At 45.1% G+C, this 21,939-nt stretch overlaps 1 protein-coding gene across 3 annotated transcripts; it reads right to left on the reverse strand.

Annotated features, from left to right (window-relative positions):
• On the reverse strand, window positions 1–19,753 carry LOC118376236 (nuclear factor of activated T-cells 5-like). Of its 3 annotated transcripts, none has more exons than XM_035762931.2 (12): window positions 19,300–19,753; window positions 11,659–11,787; window positions 8,938–9,586; window positions 8,589–8,772; window positions 8,271–8,461; window positions 8,001–8,173; window positions 7,651–7,785; window positions 7,457–7,509; window positions 7,239–7,371; window positions 6,882–7,063; window positions 4,588–6,676; window positions 1–4,456 (listed from the first exon to the last, which is right to left on the reverse strand). In XM_035762931.2, exons 1-12 carry the CDS (start codon window positions 19,370–19,372, stop codon window positions 4,125–4,127), a joined length of 4,323 nt encoding a protein of 1,440 aa, XP_035618824.2. In that variant the 5' UTR covers window positions 19,373–19,753; the 3' UTR covers window positions 1–4,124. The 3 variants fall into 3 exon arrangements, with proteins under 3 accessions (XP_035618824.2, XP_035618823.2, XP_035618825.2); XM_035762930.2 differs by having other exon boundaries at window positions 6,882–7,066; XM_035762932.2 differs by lacking the exon at window positions 19,300–19,753 and having other exon boundaries at window positions 6,882–7,066; window positions 8,938–10,232; window positions 11,659–11,789.
• Window positions 19,754–21,939: the final 2,186 nt, after the last annotated feature.

Here is a 21,939-nt window from a genome sequence, read left to right on the forward strand (position 1 = left end):
CACTGTTCCAATAGGAGTCTTTATTACCACCTTTTCATCTCATGTCAAGCTCTTCACGGCAACAACAGTTATGCTGACAAACACACAGTTAAGAGAGAATTCCACAACACCCGATCAGAACAATCTCCACCTCTTTTCCCTTTCACCTCACCATTATGAATCTCAACAGGCATGAAGTAGGGACACACACACAGGTATATAGTCGACGGGTTAGGCTGAACAAAGTCCTTGAGCAGTGGTTCCCAACTCGCCATTGAGTACCAAACGGCACACATTTTTGTTGTAGCCCCGGACAAAACCCACCGGACTCAACTTATTGAGGGCCTGATGATTAAGCTGACGAGTTGATTCAGTTGTGCTTGTCTGGGGCTACAATATAAATGTGGACTGTTGGGGGTACTGGAGGACTGGAATTGGAAACCACTATAGAGTTAGTGATCACACTTTAGACTTGCAACATAACCGCAACCAGGGATGGATGAAATGAAAACACGTTAGGTGGTCATGTAACCAAAAGCAGAACACGGACACTGGCTAGACTGAAGTATGAGAAGTCAGATCATCTAGGGTAGAGGGACATCAGACAAGGGACATGAACAGTGATGACAAAGGGGATCTGGTAAGCGTACTACACTGATGGTTTGTCAAGGCACACTTGAGAAATTCACAACTGATAACCCCCCATCTCATATTTCAACATGGATATTAATGAGTTAATGACAGAGCATGTGTGATATTTTGCCACCTTAAAGTTAACATTTTCAACTAGTATTTTCAAATGAATATGTAGTCATTCAAACAGTTAAACTAAGCAATCGATCAAGCCAAATAAGAGCACTTGACCTTGGAACATGAAACCAGACAGAACCACGAAACAATGTATTTACACACATGTACAATGCACTGAACATTCAAGATTAGGCTACCTCATATTTCCTCTAAAAACAGTATATATAGTATAAAGTTACATTCATCACACAGAGGAGATACTCAGAGGTTGGCTTTTTCTGTTTGTATGGCTTTAGTGAGGCATCATGTGCTCTTGAAAATCACCAATAAAAATGGAATGGAATGCTTGGACATCAGTAATGGAGGTGATTATCTATTGTGTTTAGGCCTACTTGATATTTTGAATGGGTGAAACCAGATGGGAGGTTGAAAATAGTTGACGTTTTCTGTGGGTGGTCTCAGAGTATGTGCCACTATCTTTGACAAGCTGTATCTCATATGGAACTACACAATTACAACTCATTCTAAGTCAATGCTTAGAATGGTGTCCCTTGCATATATTCCATTTATATGGTTTGCACAGAATGAGAGTATAATCGTGACTATTGGCCCACGTTCTACATGAAGCGATATAGTAGTATACACACCCCCAAACTGCTCACTGGGTTTCAGTCCGACGTTTGAAAAATTATATACTGCATGTATATAAAACTGAACATCTGTTATAAAAATACTATGTAATCTGACTCATGGGTAAGAAACCTTCTAAATTACATTTTTAAATGGAATAATCCTACTTTTTCAAGACAGAATGTAAACATGAGCATGTAGGAATCAAATGGTTCTCGTTTTATCCGTTTGTGTCAATGGCTGAACATAGACAGGCATCCCATTTGATGTTTATTTTCAGTAATTGGTCTTTTGACCAATCAGATTAGCTCTGGAAAAGATCTGGAATGATTGGTCAAAAGACCAATTAGTGGGGGGAAATTTCAGAATTAGGCTGCTTGCATCTAAAGCAAAGTAGAGCAACATGGTTTAAAATGCATATTCATTTGGATGGATATGACATAGGCAAAACGTTTGGGAGGAGAGTACCTTACCACATGTACAGTGCTATCCAATATTTGTATTATTTAAAGTTTGTAATTTGTACAAAAACAATGTTAATATTATCCATGAAAGCTGCATGATTTAAAATGAGTAAACCAATTACAAATGAGTAAACAAACATTTAAAAAATTGAACAAATATGACAAGTTTGAAAACAGGACACACTCCCCTCACACTGCCTGCTCACAGCAATTACTCCAGAAACACAATTCAGACTTTACCACAATATTAATATCAGTACTGTTGATGTGACATGAGTATAAATGTAAGTATAAACATCACATTAGAAGTGTCCATCACTGCTGCACATAGCACCATAGATAACTTGCCATAGAGATGGCTATTCTCATGTTTACACACGCATCAAATTCTGACATTTTTTCCACTCACATCAGATCTTTTTCAGATCTGATTGTTCAAAAGACCAATTACTGAAAAAAATAGATTAGAATTGGGCTGCCTGTGTAAACGCAGCCTAAGTAACAGATTTTAGGCCACATTCCAATGTCCATACTAGCATACCACAGAGTACATGCCCAAAACATAGCTTTATAGTAAGTGGTATGGTAGTGGCTATTGTAGCAGAGTTTTCGTGTAGCAGTGAGTCCCTGGTGACAGTGCACGGGACAGGTACTGTGTCTATTTCACACAGCTCTGCCCTGAACGCTGACAGTAATGGTTCAACATCTGTCCGTACATGGACCAGAAACCAACCAAAAACATCAACCACACACACACACACACACACACACACACGACAAGGTAAAACACCAGTGGTTAACTTACACAGATTGTAAAATACAAGGTAAATAGTAGGCTACAGATAGCAATGTGCTGTACATTCTCCATAAAAATAACACACACATAAATGTACACATACAATGTATCAGACCAAAATAAAATGGTGTGTGCCAGAGATATGAAAGCCTATGAATAGTAGCTAGTTACACTAAAACAAACAATGTATACTCGCTATGGGAATGACGGTATTGACAGAGACACTGAATGGACCGCTCAGTATAAATAGGCTTTAGATGAACACTTGACACAAACAATCTCATATATAACTCCAAAAATATAGTGAATGAAAAATGTATGAATGCATGGTCAATGTGTTTAAATGTATACCGTGACAACTTAAAAAGAGTATTTTTTTTTTAAATGGACAACAACCAGTACAATGTGACTAACCATAGAACGCCTATGGATGGATATAAGGATTTGCTGGTCACACAAAACAGTTTATAAAGTGCTTAATGTTTAAAACCACCATTCTATTCACAATGAACTGGAAAGACTTCCAAGTCCAACTCTAAAATCCCCCCAAACGAAAGTCGCACGACATATGCAAATGCTTCAAAAACATGGAAAGCATCTGTAACCACTTGTAACAATAAGAGACCACACGGAGACTGAAATGTCAAAGCAACACGAGTTACACACAGCCTGCTGTGTGACCAGATACACACAGCCTGCTGTGTGACCAGATACACACAGCCTGCTGTGTGACCAGATACACACAGCCTGCTGTGTGACCAGATACACACAGCCTGCTGTGTGACCAGATACACACAGCCTGCTGTGTGACCAGATACACACAGCCTGCTGTGTGACCAGATACACACAGCCTGCTGTGTGACCAGATACACACAGCCTGCTGTGTGACCAGATACACACAGACTGCTGTGTGACCAGATACACACAGCCTGCTGTGTGACCAGATACACACAGACTGCTGTGTGACTGGACTGAAGCCTTGCAATCACAAACAAGAACAGGACGAGATACCCTTCTCTGGCCACCCTTCTTTCACCCCTTTCCCTCAATCTCTTCTGTCTTTCTCTCTAGGTCCAACTTTCTGTATCCCTCTCTCCTCCCTCCCTCCCTCCACTCTTAGGCCATCAATAACACAGTACAGCATGAAAAAGAAGAACCACTGTATAAGTTAGACTGATGGATACCGGAGTTACTTTCCTCTGATTGAGCAAAAGGTGCAGTCACTCAACCAACTCATCATCACAGTGCCTGTCCGTCTGTATGAATGCATGTACAATCACATCAAAATATGAGCCAAGGGCACAAGAGTACATTTGATAAAAATCTTTAAAAACATCATGACATGTTGTTAGCCTAGGGGGCTCGTAGCATAGTGAGACTCTATCCCATTCTCTGCATCTGTGGGGGGGGGTTGTGCTGTAAGCAGAAGACACAACCTGTCCCAGTCTAAGAGTGGGCAGACGTCACAAGAACCCCCAGCAATGTGTCTGTGGTCCCAGTAATGATCACTGCTTCTGAAGACTGTCCAGCAGGTCCTCCATCTTCTGGGAGGTGGTCTGTATGGCGTTCTGTAAGCTGGTCTGCATAAGGGTCGGCAGGCTAGGTTCTATGGCAGTCTGTATATTGGTCTGCATTGCAGTATGTGTGTTTGTCTGCGTTGGGGTCTGTGTGTTTGTCTGCATTGGGGTCTGTAGGTTGGTCTGCATGGGTGTGGCTGTCTGGGCCATGTCTGAGTCTAGTAGAGACTGGATGTGGCTTGCCATCACAGGGTTGGCGTTCTGGGGTTGGCTCTGGGCTGACAGTGTTGAACCAGTGGACGTCATCAGCTGGCAGGAATCTGAGGAGAAAGAGGAGGATGTCACAAAGATTATTTTAACATTTAAAACAATTTATACAGTATATATACGTAAATATTCCTCCATTACAGTCCACAATGAGTACTGATCCTGTCAGGTAAAGCAGTCTCACCGTTCTGGAGGCCGAACACAAAAAGGTTGGGTTGTCCTCCTGGCTGGCCGACATTCCTACTCACTCCCGTCTGGAACAGCTGCTCTGGGGGTCTCTGACCGGGGGGGGAGGCGGTACTCTGCAGCTCCACCACCCCCAGTCCGCTCTGCATCACAAAGATAGTTGCAGCTGCTGCAGCCTGGTTTTCTAGTTCCTGCGTAGCCATGTTGCTTTGCAGACCAGACAGAGAACCCTGTGGCAGGAACAGCTCCACCTGCTGGCTGTCAGGGCCACTGCCTGAGCTGGAGCTCACCTGCATAGGCTGCTGGGCCTGGAACAGGCCCTGCTGAGGGGGATTGATGGAGGCTGTGGTCCCCCCTACTGTGGAGCTCTGGTCCTGGAAGGACATGGGCTCTGCTGGGTCAGACTGGGCCACCCCTACCCTGATCCCGACCATGGTGGGCTGGGAGAACAGGAGGGGAGCAGGGGTGTCCTGGGGGTGAGGGGTGCTGCTGCCCATAGAGAGGCCCTGGGTACTGAAGAGGAGGGTTGGAGGCAGAGCCTGGGGGTTGAGGGAGGCGGTGCAGAGGAGCAGATCTGTGGGCTGGGGCTGAGGGTGTTGGCTGGAGGACAGAGTGTTAGTTTGGAACAAGGAGCCTTGTTGTGCCATGGGAAGCTGCTGCTGGGTTTGCTGTGGTTGTGCCTGCTGAGGGGACTGCTGTTGGTCCATGGGGGTACTCTGCTGCTGCCTGGTCTGAGACTGGAACACTGACACAGTCTGGGGATCACTGGCTGAAGTCTCCATGGAGGACAGGAATGCTAGCTGCTGCTGACTACCGTGGCTCGAGAGAGTGTTGGGAGAGAGGAACAGCGTGGACCCCGTGCCCTGCTGCTCATGATCTCGGCTACCACTGGTTAGCACAGTGAGAGTGTTCTGGAGCAGGGCGGCCTGGACCTGGTGCTGCGGGCTGGGGGATTCCGACAGAGGCCTGGGGGACTGGAGGAGCTGCTGGGGGGAGGTGTGGGAGGGCGGCTGGTGGTGGAAGCTGGAGGTCTGGATGGTGAGCAGCTCCCCAGCCTGCTGGAGGAGAGACACAGGCTGCTGCTGGGGATGAGACGAGGAGTGGATCTGGGGCTGGAGGAGCTCAGCCTGGAGCTGCTGCTGAAAGTTCTCCAACACCTGCTGCTGGTGTTGTTGTTGTTGTTGTTGCTGTAAGTGTTGAATGCTGCCTACTGCCTGGTTTTGTTGTTGTAGGTTGCCCAGGACTTGTTGCTGAAGTTGTTGATCCGGTAGCTGTATGTTTCCTAGGACCTGCTGCTGCTGTTGTTGAAACTGTTGATGTTGTAATTGTTGCTGTTGTAGGTTCCCCAGTATCTGTTGTTGCTCCTGTGGCTGTATTAATAATTGTGGTTGTAGCTGTATGTTGCCAAGGACTTGATGCTGCTGTATCTGCTGTATCTGTTGTTGCTGCTGTATCTGTTGCATGTTGCCAAGGATCTGCTGTTGTTGCAACTGCTGTTGTGTGGCCAGAGAGCCCTCAGTGCACCCCAGTCTCAGGCTGTTCATGGTGTCCTGTACGTTTTGCTGCAGGGAGTCAGTGGAGGACGTGGGGCTGTACAACACTGAGTTGAGTTGCTGCTGAGCCACTGCTGCCTCTAGGACCTGCTGTACCAGGCTGCTGCCCCCTGCCTGGAGCTCCCTTACTGCCCTCTCCAGCTGGGCCACCCCATCCTGGGGAAACAGGGGAACTTGGGGGGCCTGGGAGGGGGGCGCCATCTGGGACATTCCTACTCCCATCATCCCGCTGCAGGAGTTGGAGGCCTCTTGAGGCAGGCTCTCCTGGGGGTCCCGGAGGAACTGCTGGGGTACCTCTGGGGGGACAGGGGGGAGGGTGGTAGTGTCACTGGAGACGGGGAAGGAGGTTATGGGGGTGATGTCCTGCTTCTGGATGGTGCTGAAGGGCTCCAGGGAGGGAAAGACAGGGGCATGGGGGAGGTCCATGTCCCCAGGCTGGAGGGGCATGGGGCCGGAGAAGGACTCATTCCTAGGCGGGGTACTGGAGCTCAGCTCAAGGGTCTGCTGGACTAAGATAAGGGTGTCAGAGGGTGGCTGAGGGAGGAGACAAAAAGAGAGTCATGAAATAATTTTGAATAGAGGTATTTTCTAGAATCTACACACTTCCCTGCAAGTTGGCCATGACTCAAGATGTCTTCTTTGATTGTACAACTAATGGGTGATGTCCCAGCCAAACCATCTGATCTAAATGTACATACAAGGACCCTTGGTTAAATATGACCTGTATATTGGCTCCTACCTTGAAGAGTGCTGTGGATGGGGTATTGCTGGAGACCTCCATAGGGGTGACCTCCTGTCGTTTAACCAGTACGCCAGCAGACTGGGCAGGGTCAGAGGCCAGATAATTGATCTGGTCATGGAAGATGCAGGCCTTGGCCAGAGAAGAACCCTCTGTCTTCACAGACATGTTCAGGGACTTATCTACTGTGGGATAAAACAGAAACAAACACACAGACAAATAAAAGAGAGGACCTTATTGGTAGAGCACAAACATACAGCATACACCACGCCATTACTCAAACCCATCCCTCCCTTCTTCATCCCATCGTTTACTACTTTCTATCCAAATACTGAAGGAAAGTATCAGCACACATACCTGAGTCTGGGATATACATGAAGGGCTGGATGTCATGTGACCTCCCGGCATTGGTCGTGATGTAGACGCCCACAGAGACAGGAGAGGAGACAGACAGGCTGTGGTATGGTGGAACCTTCACCACCACATGGTTCTGGAGGAAACAGAACATTGTCAGAATTAGAACAGTCAGCGCCGAGCCCGTATGCATTCCTCATGCATCAATATCAATCTGATACCTGATGGAACAGCTCCATGTCAATCTCTGCCTCGGCCCGCCACGACTCATCATCTGGAAAAAAAGGAATCAATGTCTTAACAAGGTCACGATGAGGAGACATCACAGACACCACCGAGAGGCAGAAAAGGATGTGAAAAAAAGGAAAAGAGGACTGGGAAGAAAGGAGGAAGACAGGCAGGTTAGTGCTGGTACCTGCTGAGTTCTCCTGGAAGATGACCTTGGTTCCTTTGAGGAAGTTCTTCCCTATGATGAACAGCTCCTCTCCTCCTCTCACTGAACAGCTGTGGAGACTCTTCTTCAGGATCTCTGGCACCCCTGCTGGCTGGGCTGGGGAAGCACACGCACACCGCAGAGTGTGAAGAATTGCTGTTCACAAAACCCTACCATTGACACTACGTGGTTGGCCAGCTTTCGTTCCAGCCCGACAAGAATATACGGAATTTAATGAACATCAAACAAACACATCCACATTCAAATGTACTTTTGACTGGGTAACCAGTTATTTGTGTTTGTATGAATAGGGCGATAGTTGGTTGACTCACTGCAGAGGATAGGTGACGAGGTGGTCTGTAGGGTTAAGACAGACCCATCAGGCTGGGGGATGTTGACCCTGAATGCCAGCCTGGCCCGGGTGCTCTTCTTCTTGGACCCGGCCACTCCTATACGAGCCTCCACGTCCGCGTTACGCAGCTTCAGGATCCCCACACAGTCAACCCTGTCAAGATTCAACATTACAGAACATTCAGATGATGAAACAAACAACACCCCACTGATATTTCAATGTTCATTAACTCAATGGATGAGTCCCTTACGCAAGTGACATGGCGCTGCTGGGCTCCAGAGGGACCTCTATGACGGTGGTTCCCTCGATGTCCACCTCCTTGCAGGCCGTGGTGTTGCGTCCTGTCACCCTGCAGGCCTGGTAGAACCCATGAGGCTTCACTCTGCCTGTGTCACTGGCCACAAACACCTGCAGCACCACCGGCTCACTGACGCCCTCTAACTGGAGAGAGAAAGGGGAGAAGATGTTGAGTAGAGGGCAACACAGCTCAACCCAACATAGCACAATTGTCTACGGTTAACCAATGGTATATTTATATATATATATTTTTTAATTAAGTGTCTCTCACCTTGACCGTGGGGAAGCCCTGTTGGGTGCGGTCTTTGACAGAGCCGCGGCTGCCCTCGGTCAGGTAACGTGCCCGGTGCTGGGTCTCTGGCTGCACCAGGATCTTCAGCTCCTTGCCCTCACTCTTCTGGGGACACTGACCTGACAGTAGGCCTCCCTTCAGCAGCCACCCAGCCTCCAGAGAACTGAAGAGCACACAACATACTTCACTCAGAGGACCTCTTTATTAGGCCTCCAGGTGATGCCGCTGCTTTGCTGTGTGTGCAACAGAGTCAATGGTATGGCAACTTAAATCCTCATGCTCTTAGCAAAGGCACCTAAAAAGGAGACTAGCATTATATTCAACCAACCTGGGCTTGGGGCTGGCTTTGTCTGGGCCCAGCTGAGACAGAACAAAGTGTGGGGCCGTGGCGCTGTCTGCATCAAACACGTCCATGCTGTCCTCTGGGGGTGCAGGCTTGGCCCCGGGCCGCTGGCGGGGGGTGCGTTTACGGGACTTGCGGGGCACCTCTGTGTTGTCGTTGTAGGAGCTGGAGCTGATCAGGCTGAAGTTGGAGGCAGAGTCGTCAGCCCAGATGCTGCTGCTGTGTTCTGAGTCTGGTCCTGCTAGCCCGGCCGGGGCTGGATCCTCCTGGCAGGACATACTGCTGTCATCAAACAGGTCTTCCGGAGGGGGGGAGATGCTCAACACTGGCCTCCGCTTAGAGGGGGTGTTCTGGGGCTGCTGCCGGGAATCCACCCCCCCTGCCCCTGGTGCTCCTGGGTCTCCTCCTCCTGTTCCAGAGCTGGTCCCATTACCACCTCCACCTTCAGAGGCAGACAGAGCTCCCTCCACCCCTTCCCTCTCGGATCCTTCTGGGGCTCCGGAACCCTCTCTGGGGGCCCCACTGGGATGGTGGAGGAGGAGAGGAGGCTGGGACTGGTCCATGGCTGAGGTAGAGGGGGCCGAGCTGGGGCCTCCCGTGGCCAAAGAGGATGGAGAAGGGCTGGGTGAGGTGGCTGGATGGTGTGTGGACCGATCACATTGTTAGTATGGATGTCAATACAGAGCAGGCTGTTCACGCAGCTGAATTTGTGCATGATTTGTCCAGAGTTTTCCCTCTTCCCAACTCTAAATTCATTTGACATTGTTTGTGTGGCTAAATGCCCTCACTGTGCATGCCAGAGTTCTCTGGTGTCAGGCAAATTTTCTGAAGTTAAAGTTGAGAATGGTACAAATAGGCCCCAATCGAATGTTCTGTAATCAAAACTCAATAAAAAAATTATAAAATCAGTGACAAAACTGACATGCTTTGTTTACAAAAAACAAACGCAAGCTTTTAAAATTGTTACATACATTGCCCCCAAAAATAAAAACATCGGGTCAGTCAGACTTTCCTCTTAACAAATTTGCAGGTTAATGATACGGTGCCAAATTAAATGTAGAGGGGGGCTAGAGCAGTTTGTGCATACACTAGTAGAGCTATACAGCAGCTGGTGCATACAGCAGTGGGCCTATTCAGCAGTCTGAGCATGCCAATTGGAGGATTGGGTTGGGACTGAGCGTAGCCATGGCAACAGAATAAACAAGGCTCTGACCTATGGAGCAGTGACCTGCAGGCCATTTTATATGCAGATGCCCCCTGCCTCAGAGGGAGGGAACTTCCTGCAATACAAATGAGACAGCCAATGAGCAACAAGAGAGCTGATCAGTCATGACTCAATTTCCTGGCAATCAGCAAATTGGGTCAATTAAATACTGTGTGAGGATAGCTGATCATTTTTATTTTAAGTGTCTTTGGATAAAACAATGATGCATGTCGTGCTTGCTTGGGCTAGCATGAAGCCAGCTCTCCAACTCTGAAAATGAGCTTGTGGTAGAAGCGGCCCCTAACCACAGATCTAGAATCAGATTACCCTAGCCTGGTACATGTATGGCATGACAAGAGTCAGAGGAGCTGGCTAAAACACATATAGATCTGGGACCACTCTACCCTACACCCCAATCCTAACAGTAACCATTAAAGGGGTTGAGAAGTATCTGAGCCTCTACCAGTGGTTATAGGGTCAACTTCAACCTAATCCGGAGTTACTGTGCACAATGACAGCAGCCACATGACTACTGTGTTCAGTCAGTCAGCTTCCTCTGATGAAATGGTATGAATACTTTATCTACTTCCTCAGAGTCAGATGAACTCATGGATACCATTTTTATGTCTCTGCGTCCAGTTTGAAGGAAGTTAGAGATATTTCGCAAGCCAATGCTGTCTAACTACTGTTAGAACAATGACTGGAAGTCTATGGTATCTGCGAGCATGCTTGCTAATACCCATGGACTCCCAGTCATTGCGCTAACGCTAGTTAGCAACTTCCTTCAAATCGCATGCTGATGGAACACAACATATTGTTTTTCTGATCTAATATAAATGACATCTCTAGAGATATTTTCTTTATGCTGGTCTACATGGAGTGTGTGTGTAATCTCATTTTCACAGAAAGTCTATCGCAGACAGTTGATTCAGACAGGCGTGCTAATTCAGAAGTGCTAAAAGGACACAATAATTGCTTTGCTAATTATAGCCTAGCTCTTTTCACCTCTTCTCATCATCTAAGAATACAATTAAAACAATAGAAACTGACAGTAAAGGTTGTCTCTAGTGGCGGGGCTAATTAACATCGCTCCATCTAAGAGAGTTGAAAACGTAGGACAATGGGAAGAAAACAAAACCATTTTTAATTCAATTTTGATTAGACACACGAGACATATTGCAAGCAATACTAGCCTAATATGACTTTGGCTATAGGCTAATGCAAATATATATATAAACCAGGGCCATGTTCGTTCATTCAAACAAAACAATATTTATTCCCAATCTCTCGCACCCATCCTGTCTACAGTAACCATGGCCCACAATTGAAAACTCAATTTCCCAGAATACACCACCACTAGCACCAACTGCCCCACAGGCACTCAGCAGGAACGGTGGAAGTAGACTAGCATGAAGTTGTCTACTAGACACTGAACTAAGGTCAGTCTTATGTTCTGCCCCCTAATGATCTAGGTGAGGATACAGACAGAGTGAAAAGCTAACCTGAGGCCATGGCTGCAGAAGGGGGCGGTCCGGCCTCTCCCCCACTCTTCTGGCTCATGGTGGGTGTGTCTGTCTGCGAGGAGGACGACTGCAGCTGGAGCTCCTTAGGGAGGAGGTCATACACAGACTCTGGTGAGGAGGAGAGAAATCACAGGGTTTGTTAATGCACCAGAAACCACCAACAACCAACTAGTTACTGTTTTAATAGTGGGAGGTCACCTGGTTGCTAAGAAACACAACCCATAGACACCCTGATATAGATATATCTGTCGTGAATATGCAGTTTATCCATCCACCATATGCAGCCTATCAAGTGGTCATCTAATCTGCCTGTGATACAGTCAACGCCAGCAGCATAGTGAGACGGACAAAATCTCTGGCTCTGGGAAGTCAGACCTGCTGCTAGAGACACACACACACACACACACACACACACACACACACACACACAAAGAGCTGCACTACAACCACTGCGGGGGGGGCAAGGACTTCCAGCCAGCATATGGTACAGTACAGCACTCATGTTCTGCTTCATCCAATTCATTTTTAAAATGTCTTGACTCCGCCCATGAGGCATACAACGGCCTACATTAGGACTAGCCTGCCTGCTGCCGGTTAAGTGGGACTTTTTTGTAACACCACCACCCTCTGTGGTCATGGTCTCTGTTGGTATGTGTCTATTGTGTTCTGTTCCACTGAGTTAGATAGAGAGAGTGGGCCCTTGTGAATGCTGATGGAGGGATGACGATCTAGCATGACCTCAGCCTTGTGCGTGTCACACTAACAACAGTCAGGTCAGGGCCCAGTGCAGGAGCTGCTCCACCGGCACTATCATGACCTCATCCTTGTGCGAGTCACACTAACAACAGTCAGGTCAGGGCCCAGTGCAGGAGCTGCTCCACTGGCACTAGCATGACCTCAGCCTTGTGCGAGTCACACTAACGACGGTCAGGGCCCAGTGCAGGAGCTGCTCCACTGGCACTCAGTCTCTCGCCTACACTTCCTCACTCACCGCTCTCCTTTTCCATAGTAGGTGGGGTCTGCTAATTTTCTATGGAAATTAGACATTTGCAAAAGCCCCACTGTTTGCATAAGACACCAACAGGAAAAAAATGTGATTGGTGAAGATTTTGAAAGAGAGATCGGCTAAGCCTATTAATACACTACCTATTTATTTGGACAGTGAAGCTAAAATGTTTAATTTGGCTCTACTCCAGCATTTTGGATTCGAGGTCAAATTTTTCATATGAAAAACAGAATGTCATACATATTTTGTTTTACCATTTAGAAATGACATCACTTTATGTATCTAGTCCACCCATTTGCAAGTGTCTTAAGTATTTGGACAGATTTAGTTAGTGTATTAAAATATCAAAAGAATAGCATTTGGTCCCATATTCGCAATGACCACATCAAGCTTGTGACTACAAACCTATTGGATGCATCTGCAGTTTGTTTTGGTTGTGTTTCAAATGATCTTGTGCCCAATAGAAATGAATGGTAAATAATGTATTGTGACATTTTGGGGTCACCTTTATTGTAAATATGAATAGCTTTTTGAACACTTCTACATTAATGTGCATGCTACCATGACTACAGATAATGATAATTGAATCGTGAATAATGAGTGAGAAGACATGCAAACCTTGCACCATTATCAATAACAGGGGAAGTTAGCAGGTCTTGGGGGTATGGTATTTACAGTTGAAGTCAGAAGTTTACATACACTTAGGTTGGAGTCATTATAACTTGTTTTTCAACCACTCCACTGATTTCTTGTTAACAAAGTATAGTTTTGGTAAGTCGGTTAGGACATCTACTTTGTGCATGACACAAGTAATTTTTCCAACAATTGTTTACAGATGGATTATTTCACTTATAATTCACTGTATCACAATTCCAGTGGGTCAGAAGTTTAAATACACTAAGTTGACTGTGCCTTTAAACAGCTTGGAAAATTCCAGAAAATTATGTCATGGCTTTAGAAGCTTCTGATTGGCTAATTGACAATTTGAGTTAATTGGAGGTGTACCTGTGGATGTATTTCAAGGCCTACCTTCAAACTCAGTGCCTCTTTGCTTGACATCATGGGAAAATCAAAAGAAATCAGCCAAGACCTCAGAAAATGTATTGTAGACCTCCACAAGTCTGGTTCATTCTTGGGAGCAATTTCCAAATGCCTGAAGGTACCACGTTCATCTGTACAAACAATAGTACAGATGTATAAACACCATGGGACCACGCAGCCGTCATACCGCTCAGGAAGGAGACGCGTTCTGTCTCCTAGAGATGAACGTATTTTGATGCGAAAAGTGCAAATCAATCCCAGAACAACAGAAAAGGATTGTGTGAAGATGCTGGAGAGAATGGGCACAAAAGTATCTATATCCACAGTAAAACAAGTCCTATATCGACATAACCTGAAGGCCGCTCAGCAAGGATGAAGCCACTGCTCCAAAACCACCGTAAAAAAAGACAAGACTACAGTTTGCAACTGCACACGGGGACAAATATGGTACTATTTGGAGAAATGTCCCCTGGTCTGATGAAACAAAAATAGAACTGTTTGGCCATAATGACCATCGTTATGTTTGCAGGAAAATGAAGAGGCTTGCAGGCCGAAGAACACAACCGTGAAGGACGGGGGTGACAGCATCATGTTGTTGGGGTGCTTTGCTGCAGGAGGAACTGGTGCACTTCACAAAATAGATGGCATCCTGAGGCAGGAAAATTATGTGGATAAGGAACATCAGTCAGGAAGTTAAAGCTTGGTCGCAAATGGGTCTTCCAAATGGACAATGACCCCAAGCAAACTTCCAAAGTTGTGGCAAAAGGGTTTAAGGACAACAAAGTCAAGGTATTGGAGTGGCCATCACAAAGCCCTGACCTCAATCCCATTGCAAATTTGTTGGCAGAACTGAAAAAGTTTATGTGAGCAAGGAGGCCTACAGACATGACTCAGTTACAGCTCTGTCAGGAGGAATGGGACAGAATTCACCCAACTTATTGCGGGAAGCTTGTGGAAGGCTACCTGAAACGTTTGACCCAAGTTAAACAATTTAAAGGCAATGCTACCAAATACTAATTGAGTGTATGTAAACTTCTGACCCACTGGGAATGTGTTGAAAGAAATACAAGCTGAAATAAATCATTCTCTCTATCATTCTGACATTTCACATTCTTAAAATAAAGTGGTGATCCTAACTGACCTAAGACAGGGAATTTTTACTAGGATTAAATGTCAGGAATTGTGAAAAACTGAGTGTAAATGTATTTGTGCTTTTAACTTTCTCACTCATCATTCATGATTATCCGTAATCATGGCAGCATCTAGATTAACGTTCAGAAACATATTCTATTACAATAGAAGTGACTCCAAAATGACAATACATTATTACCATTAATGTGTTTTGGGCACAACATAATCCGACACACAACCAAAACAAACTGCATATGAATCCAACAAGTTTGCAGAGTCACACGCTTGACGTAGTCCTTGTGTGCTAGGAATATGGGACCAAATACTAAACTTTTGACCAAACTTAATACACTATATGTGAATTTCTCCAAATACTTATGACGCCTTGGAGACTAGATAGATAAAGTGCTGTCATTTCTAAACGCTTCACCCCATAATGAAAATTCCCTCAAATTAAAGCTGACAGTCTGCACTTAACCTCAGTCATTGTATCATTTCAAATGAAACTGCTGGAGTACAGAGCCAAAAACAACAACAAACTGTCCAAATACTTTTGGACCTCAATGTATTTCGGGGAGCCTCCCCTATGTGAAGCAGTACGTTATAACAGTTCTCTGATTAGCCTAGGCCAACAAGTCAAGCCAAGTCCTGCATACATCCCCTGTTACAATCCGATTACCTCACCACATACTTACTGTATGTTATGTAGCTGGCTACACGCTGCTCACATTACGTTAGCTTTGAAGCTGTGCCAAGCCAACGGTCAGACTTTATTGTTCGCAGCTGGCCCTTTGCTTTGATGACACAGAAATATGTTGGCCCACAAGCAGACGCCAAGAATCCACCACAGTCTCTTGCAATGCCCCGGCATCTAACATGCATCTTAAACTCATAGGTAATCTTGCATGCTAGACTTCACAGCTACAGACTATGCAATATTTAGACACACGTCTGGCTCTATGAGATTAACGCAGAGTAAAGACAAAGATCCTATCCACTCCGCAGTATATACTTACATGGCAAAATCAAAGCCAGACATTGAAATACAAAAGGCTGCCTATGTCATGGATGGCATAGCCTTGATCAATTCGTGATGATGATATAAGATGTAGCCAGTCTACAAACAGTAAACCACTTGAGATGTGTTCATTAGAAGTGTTTATGAAGCAGCAACACTGCTATCGGCCTCAGCCAATTACTGTCATATAAATAGGCTACACACACCTCATCACGTCAGACAGCAGCACCATATGGCCAGCCCCTGTTAGCATGGCATGGCCACTAATACACTGGCTCATTAGTGTAACACACACAGGGTCCAGGCAGATGTCTGAACCAGTGTCAGAAGACAGGTAGTCCATGCACAGAGCATCTGTGAACTCTGGTGAGAGACCAAATTCAGAGAAAACAAAAAGAAACATTTTGAATTAAGCCCGTCAGCCTACATGTGGAGAGAAAACAGCAGTAGTGCGTCGCTGCAAGCCCAGATAGGCCTAGATGACTAGCCAACAACGAATAAGAGAGGTCCAAAACCACTAGCAAACCTCATGCACCAAGACAGCGCAGTGTACATTTTTACTGAAAAGTTTTGCATGGCAGCCATATCTGCCACCTGTAGAAGGTCTTTAAACTAAAACCCCCCAGGCTTTGATCACTTCCAGACACAGCTGGACTGAAAGAGTAGTGGACTGAGCAGAGAGGACGAATGGAGCCTGTTCATAGCAGTGTTATCACAAGAGCAGCCATGACTCAGTCAGCACCAACCAGACACCACATCAACTGGCCAAGTAGCTAGATAATATAGCTACTGTATCATATAACTCATTCTGGGTAGATCATGATTTAAACATTCCATCCACTTCCCTCTACTTCACTGTTGACAAGGCCTGCAAATGAATTAAGGTGAACTTGGCAAAAACACACCCATCCACAGACATGTGCAAGCACACAAAGATTATTATTTTCATAAATGTGATACATTTTATGACTGCTGCAAGATTAACTGCATCTCTGAGGACATTCAAGTTTTCTGAATCCAATAAGGCCACTTTCACTCATCTGAAACAATCAGAACCTGCTTGTAACCTGCTATGTACCCAAATGCTTGCCAAAGTTCTAGTTTGATTCTCAGTATTTGGTTTGCCTAAGGCAATGGGGGTGGCTAAGGATAGCAGCTAGCCAGCAGATCCAACCCGCTTGCTTACAGCTGCACTAGGGTCGGACAGACTTCCTGGGTAGATTAAGACACCATAGAGCTGATGTGAGATGTCTCTGAAAATGTACCTCAATCCAGGGATGAAAAATGCATTGTGCTGTAGCATTATACCAGCTGTTACATACTGTCCTTCTCGTCCTCATACTAGGCAGGAGAGGCTATATGGACACGCCCGGTTCCCAAAATTAATGGTGTATGTTGCGCAGCTGAGAGTCGAGTTTGGAGACGAATAGATTCAGATCAGTCAACCGTCCTGATAAGCTCTTCCCAAGCTAATGTATGTTGACGAGCTGACAACAGCAGCAGCATGGCGCTAGTTAAAACTTGTAAAAGAAAGTGATGTTTATTTTGATGGACGAGGAAGAAATAACTAAAGTCACCATGTGGATTTGGTCACCATCTCCAATGTTCCATCCCACTTGATTTATATTTCAAATAGGATAGTAGACTACACGAGAAATAACCTGTAATATTGTTAGTAGTCATCTAGAGGTCACCGTGATACAGTCTACACTGCTCAATGGGGAGAGTTTGCGCTGCAAGCCGACAACACGAGGCACAGTGTCCTTCGCTCCCGCTTGTTGCTGTAAGGAGAGGGATGTAGCTAGATATTGTAGCCAATATCAGGCTAGGGTGACAGGTAAAGCATATGCATTATAGTGATTGTCACCGAAAATGTATAACTATGGCATTAATGTCTAACATTGCTGATAAAAATTATTCTGAACACTCCCAAGTCCCAATTTTGGCAGACAAGTTTCAAATTCCTGAAGTTTCTAGACACAAGCCTAAACTAGCTAGCTGGGAAGGACTCATGAGGAGGACTGAGTGAACTGACCTCAACCGAATCTGTTCGTCTCCACTCTCGCTGTGCAACAAACGCCATCAATCTGGGCACCAGGCATGTGTAGCAGCAGCCACAGCAGAGATTTTGGAATGGCAGAGTCAGCCAAATCAGCTCCTTTGTTGTTCAACGCCATGTGCCATTCAAAATGGCTGCTATGGCTTCTGCCATCTAGCACGAGGACGAAAACGTCAGTTTAATTAAACTAGCAGGACGTTCAGTCTTGGTGTAACAGTTGGGATAATGGGACAATTCAGATTACACCGTATTTCTCAACTTTTTGCAAGACATATCTCACACTGGCTCTGTGGTGTCTTGGTGTTTTCACACCTTTTCAGCTACATTGGTTCCCTTTTTAGTGCAATGTGAATACAAAACTGTCCAGGTTCACTTGTCATTATTTCCACACCAAACACCATAGGCTACTGCAGAACCATTTCCCTGCCATAGGCCCTCACATTAGTCCCACAAACTAAAAAGTTCAATTACAGCATTATTATTTCTGCTATTATTCTTCTGCCATTTATCCAGTTACCAGTCATTTATACATGTAAATATTATTATTTGATTCTAATTAGTATGTCTTATTTTGCAACTAAATGTAAACTATTATCTTCCAAAATGTATGAAGGTACATCCCTGGCTGTCCAATAACAGGTTGTGATGGTATGGCTTGTCCACTGTGCATTTACCCAGAGTGCATTGAGCGAATGTTGGAAAAAGATCATGGTTCCTTTCGAATCATAGCAACATGAATGCAAAGAGGACTGTCCACAAAAATGTTGAACTGTCAAGAAAGTTCTAACTCAAAGGCAAGAGCAGTGTGAATATAAAGACTTATTTAGCTTTGTTTTCACACTTGAGTTCACTTTAAAGAGGACTGAGATCAGTTATTTTTAAAAAAAGGACTATATCTGAAAACACCCGTAATTTACACAGAAAGCCTGTCCGACGCTAGTGCAGCTGTATTCAAGCGGGCCGGATCTGCTGACTAGATAGCTAACAGCTTAACTAAAGACTGCTAGCTAAATAGCTAGCTAAGGTTCGCGAACAAATTCAGCAACCAAGAGGGGTTTGTGACAATGCAACCTGTACCTAACGTTTAAATACTGTAACCATGGCATAGTCATGGGGGACCGAACCACGAGTGTACCGGGGGAAAACAATAACACAACACGCCTCCTACTGCTCCCTAACGTTAGCTGTTAGTTGGTCCATCATGCATTCATTAGTTAACTAGCTAGCTATAAGCAAAACTAGCTGCTATAGCTAACGTTAGCTATCTAGCCAACTAACGTGATCTATCCGTTCATCAGTCCTAGTCCAAAACAATGGCAATACAATACAAAGGCAGCCATGTCATAACATGTATAGAAGTCTTACCTTTGGAGTAAAGGGATTTGGGGGAATTAAGGTCGAGATCAGCGCTGAGGAGGGATATAAAATCAGAGGGCATCGCAGCGCTTCATGGAGGGATGCGTAGCGGACGCCCTCTAACAGTACTATGGATCAGAACGAAGCCAGCTAACGTTAGTGAGCAATGAATAAAAAAAATAAAAGGTATACAAACAGGCAATATTGCGTCTGGGGGGCAAATTGTGTTAAGCAATACAAGTGTAATAGACCCAGATAACCGTTAATTAGCGCGTAACACGTTTGTTATGTTGTTTTTTATGCCTAGACTCACAGTTGCTATGCTAATGCCGCGTTCACGTGTTATCGGAAACTCCTAGTTCCTACTGAGAAGGGGGAAGCTGAAGCCCAATATGGCGACCGGAGCACAGATACACAAGGCGGGGCGTGGCTTAACATGGCCACGCCCCAAGAAGGGAACAGAGATAGGATACTCCCTTTACTCCCATGTAATTCATAATGTAATTAACCTAAATTTGGCATCATCCGAACCAAACTACCAAAACTTTTGTCGTTTCAATAAACGTTTTCAGCAGCATCACTTGTCGTTATTAACATACTTGGCTGTCACAACACATTATTTGCATGATACTTATTCTGCCACTCTGTGTTACCCGACCTGCTAACACTGACAGTAAAGCTGTCACACTATACTTATGTCACTGTTTGTTTACCCCTCGCTTTTTCGCCGGTTAACTTATGTTAGATGGCTGGCTAGCGAGATAAGTTAGTCTCGATCTAATTCACAAGTCTTAGATATGTCACGTAATTACTTCCAGTCTTTGCCTACCCTTGAACAGTCATTTAGAAAACTTGATTCTTGTTGGCATGTCTATATGTCCTTTCAACTTGCCAGAGACCAGTGGTGCAGACATCCCTACCAAATTGTCCAAAGTAGCCTATGGTGATATCTACACCTACATATCGAGTTAGATATAAACAAGTGTTAGCTTGCAATTTACTCTGAATTCAGTGCTTCGAACACACAAATTTATATTTTATTTCACCTTTATTTAGCCAGGTAGGCTAGTTGAGAACAAGTTCTCATTTACAACTGCGACCTGGCCAAGATAACGCAAAGCAGTGTGACACAAACAGAGTTACACATGGAATAAACAAACATACAGTCAATAATACAATAGAGAAAGTCTATATACAGTGTGTGCAAATGAGGTAGGATAAGGGGGGTAAGGCAATAAATAGGCCATAGTGGCAAAATTATTACAGTATGGCAAATGAAACCCTGAGGTGATAGATGTGCAGAAGATGAGTGTGCAAGTAGCGGTACTGGGGTGCAAAGGAGCAAAATAAATAACAATATGGTGATGAGGTAGTTGGATGGGCTATGTACAGGTGCAGTGATCTGTGAGCTGCTCTGACAGCTGGTGCTTAAAGCTAATGAGGGAGATATGAGTCTCCAGCTTCAGTGATTTCTGCAGTCCGTTCCAGTCATTGGAAGCAGAGAACTGGATGGAAAGGCGGCCAAAGGAGGAATTGGCTTTGGGGGTGACCAGTGAAATATATCTGCTGGAGCGCGTGCTGCGGGTGGGTGCTTATATGGTGACCAGTGAGCTGAGATAAGGCGGGGCTTTACCTAGCAACGATAAACCGGAGCCTTCCATCATCATCATCACCACAGGGTATAGCCTGAAACCATGAGGTTCGTTTAACCTGGTCCTTGGGTAGTTTAAACATAATTTAGCGGTCTTTTCTCCTACTATTGTTCAAACAAAACGGTATGCAACATCTTTTTGGTATCTTGGCTATAAAAGTGGGGTTAGATAGCGAATATTAGCTAGCTGAAGAAAGCCCATTGGAATTGTCTCTTTGGCTGATAATCGTGACATACATTCCATGAGACAGTCTCTGTTCATGCTAACATTTTTACCTTTAGAATCAAAGTGATTTTAGGTATGATGTTGAATGAAAAAAAAATAAATGCAATGTGTTGGTCCCATGTGTCATGAGCTGAAATAGAAGATCCCGGAAATGTTCCATATGCACAAAAAGCTTATTTCTGTCAAATTTTGTGCAAACATTTGTTTACATCCCTGTTAGTGAGCATAACTCCTTAATAAGCCTAAATAATCCATCCACCTGACAGGTGTGGCATATCAAGAAGCATGATCATTACACAGGAGCACCTTGTGGTGTGAACAATAAAAGGCCACTCTAAAATGTGAAGTTTTGTCACACAACGCCACAGATGTCTCAAGTTGAGGGAAAGTGCAATTGGCATGCCGACTGCAGGAATGTCCACCAGAGTTGTTGCCAGAGAATGTAATGTTAAATTCTCTACCATAAGCCGCCTCCAACGTAATTTTAGGGAATTTGGCAGTATGTCTAACCGGCCTCACAACCGCAGACCACGTGTAACCACACCAGCTCAGGACCTCCACATCAGGCTTCTTCACCTGCGGGTGGCTGTATTCCAGGCGGGATCATCTGAGACCAGCCACTCAGCTGATGAAACTGAGGAGTATTTCTGTCTGTAATAAAGCCCTTTTGTGGGGAAAAACTCATTCTGATTGGCTGGCCTGGCTCCCCATTGGGTAGATTAGGGCCTAATGAATTTATTTAAATTTATTGATTTCCTTATACGAACTGTAA

This window comes from Oncorhynchus keta, chromosome 22 (genome assembly GCF_023373465.1).
Source record: "Oncorhynchus keta strain PuntledgeMale-10-30-2019 chromosome 22, Oket_V2, whole genome shotgun sequence".
Classification (NCBI taxonomy): domain Eukaryota; kingdom Metazoa; phylum Chordata; class Actinopteri; order Salmoniformes; family Salmonidae; genus Oncorhynchus; species Oncorhynchus keta.

Coding starts and splice junctions, on each gene's coding strand:
- LOC118376236 (XM_035762930.2), bottom strand. CDS start 19,372: ATGCCCTCTGATTTTATATCCCTCCTCAGCGCTGATCTCGACCTTAAT. Junction 8,773..8,937: donor AAAGCCAGCCCCAAGCCCAG/GTTGGTTGAATA, acceptor TGTGCTCTTCAG/TTCTCTGGAGGCTGGGTGGC. Junction 4,457..4,587: donor TGTGTTCGGCCTCCAGAACG/GTGAGACTGCTT, acceptor CTTTCTCCTCAG/ATTCCTGCCAGCTGATGACG.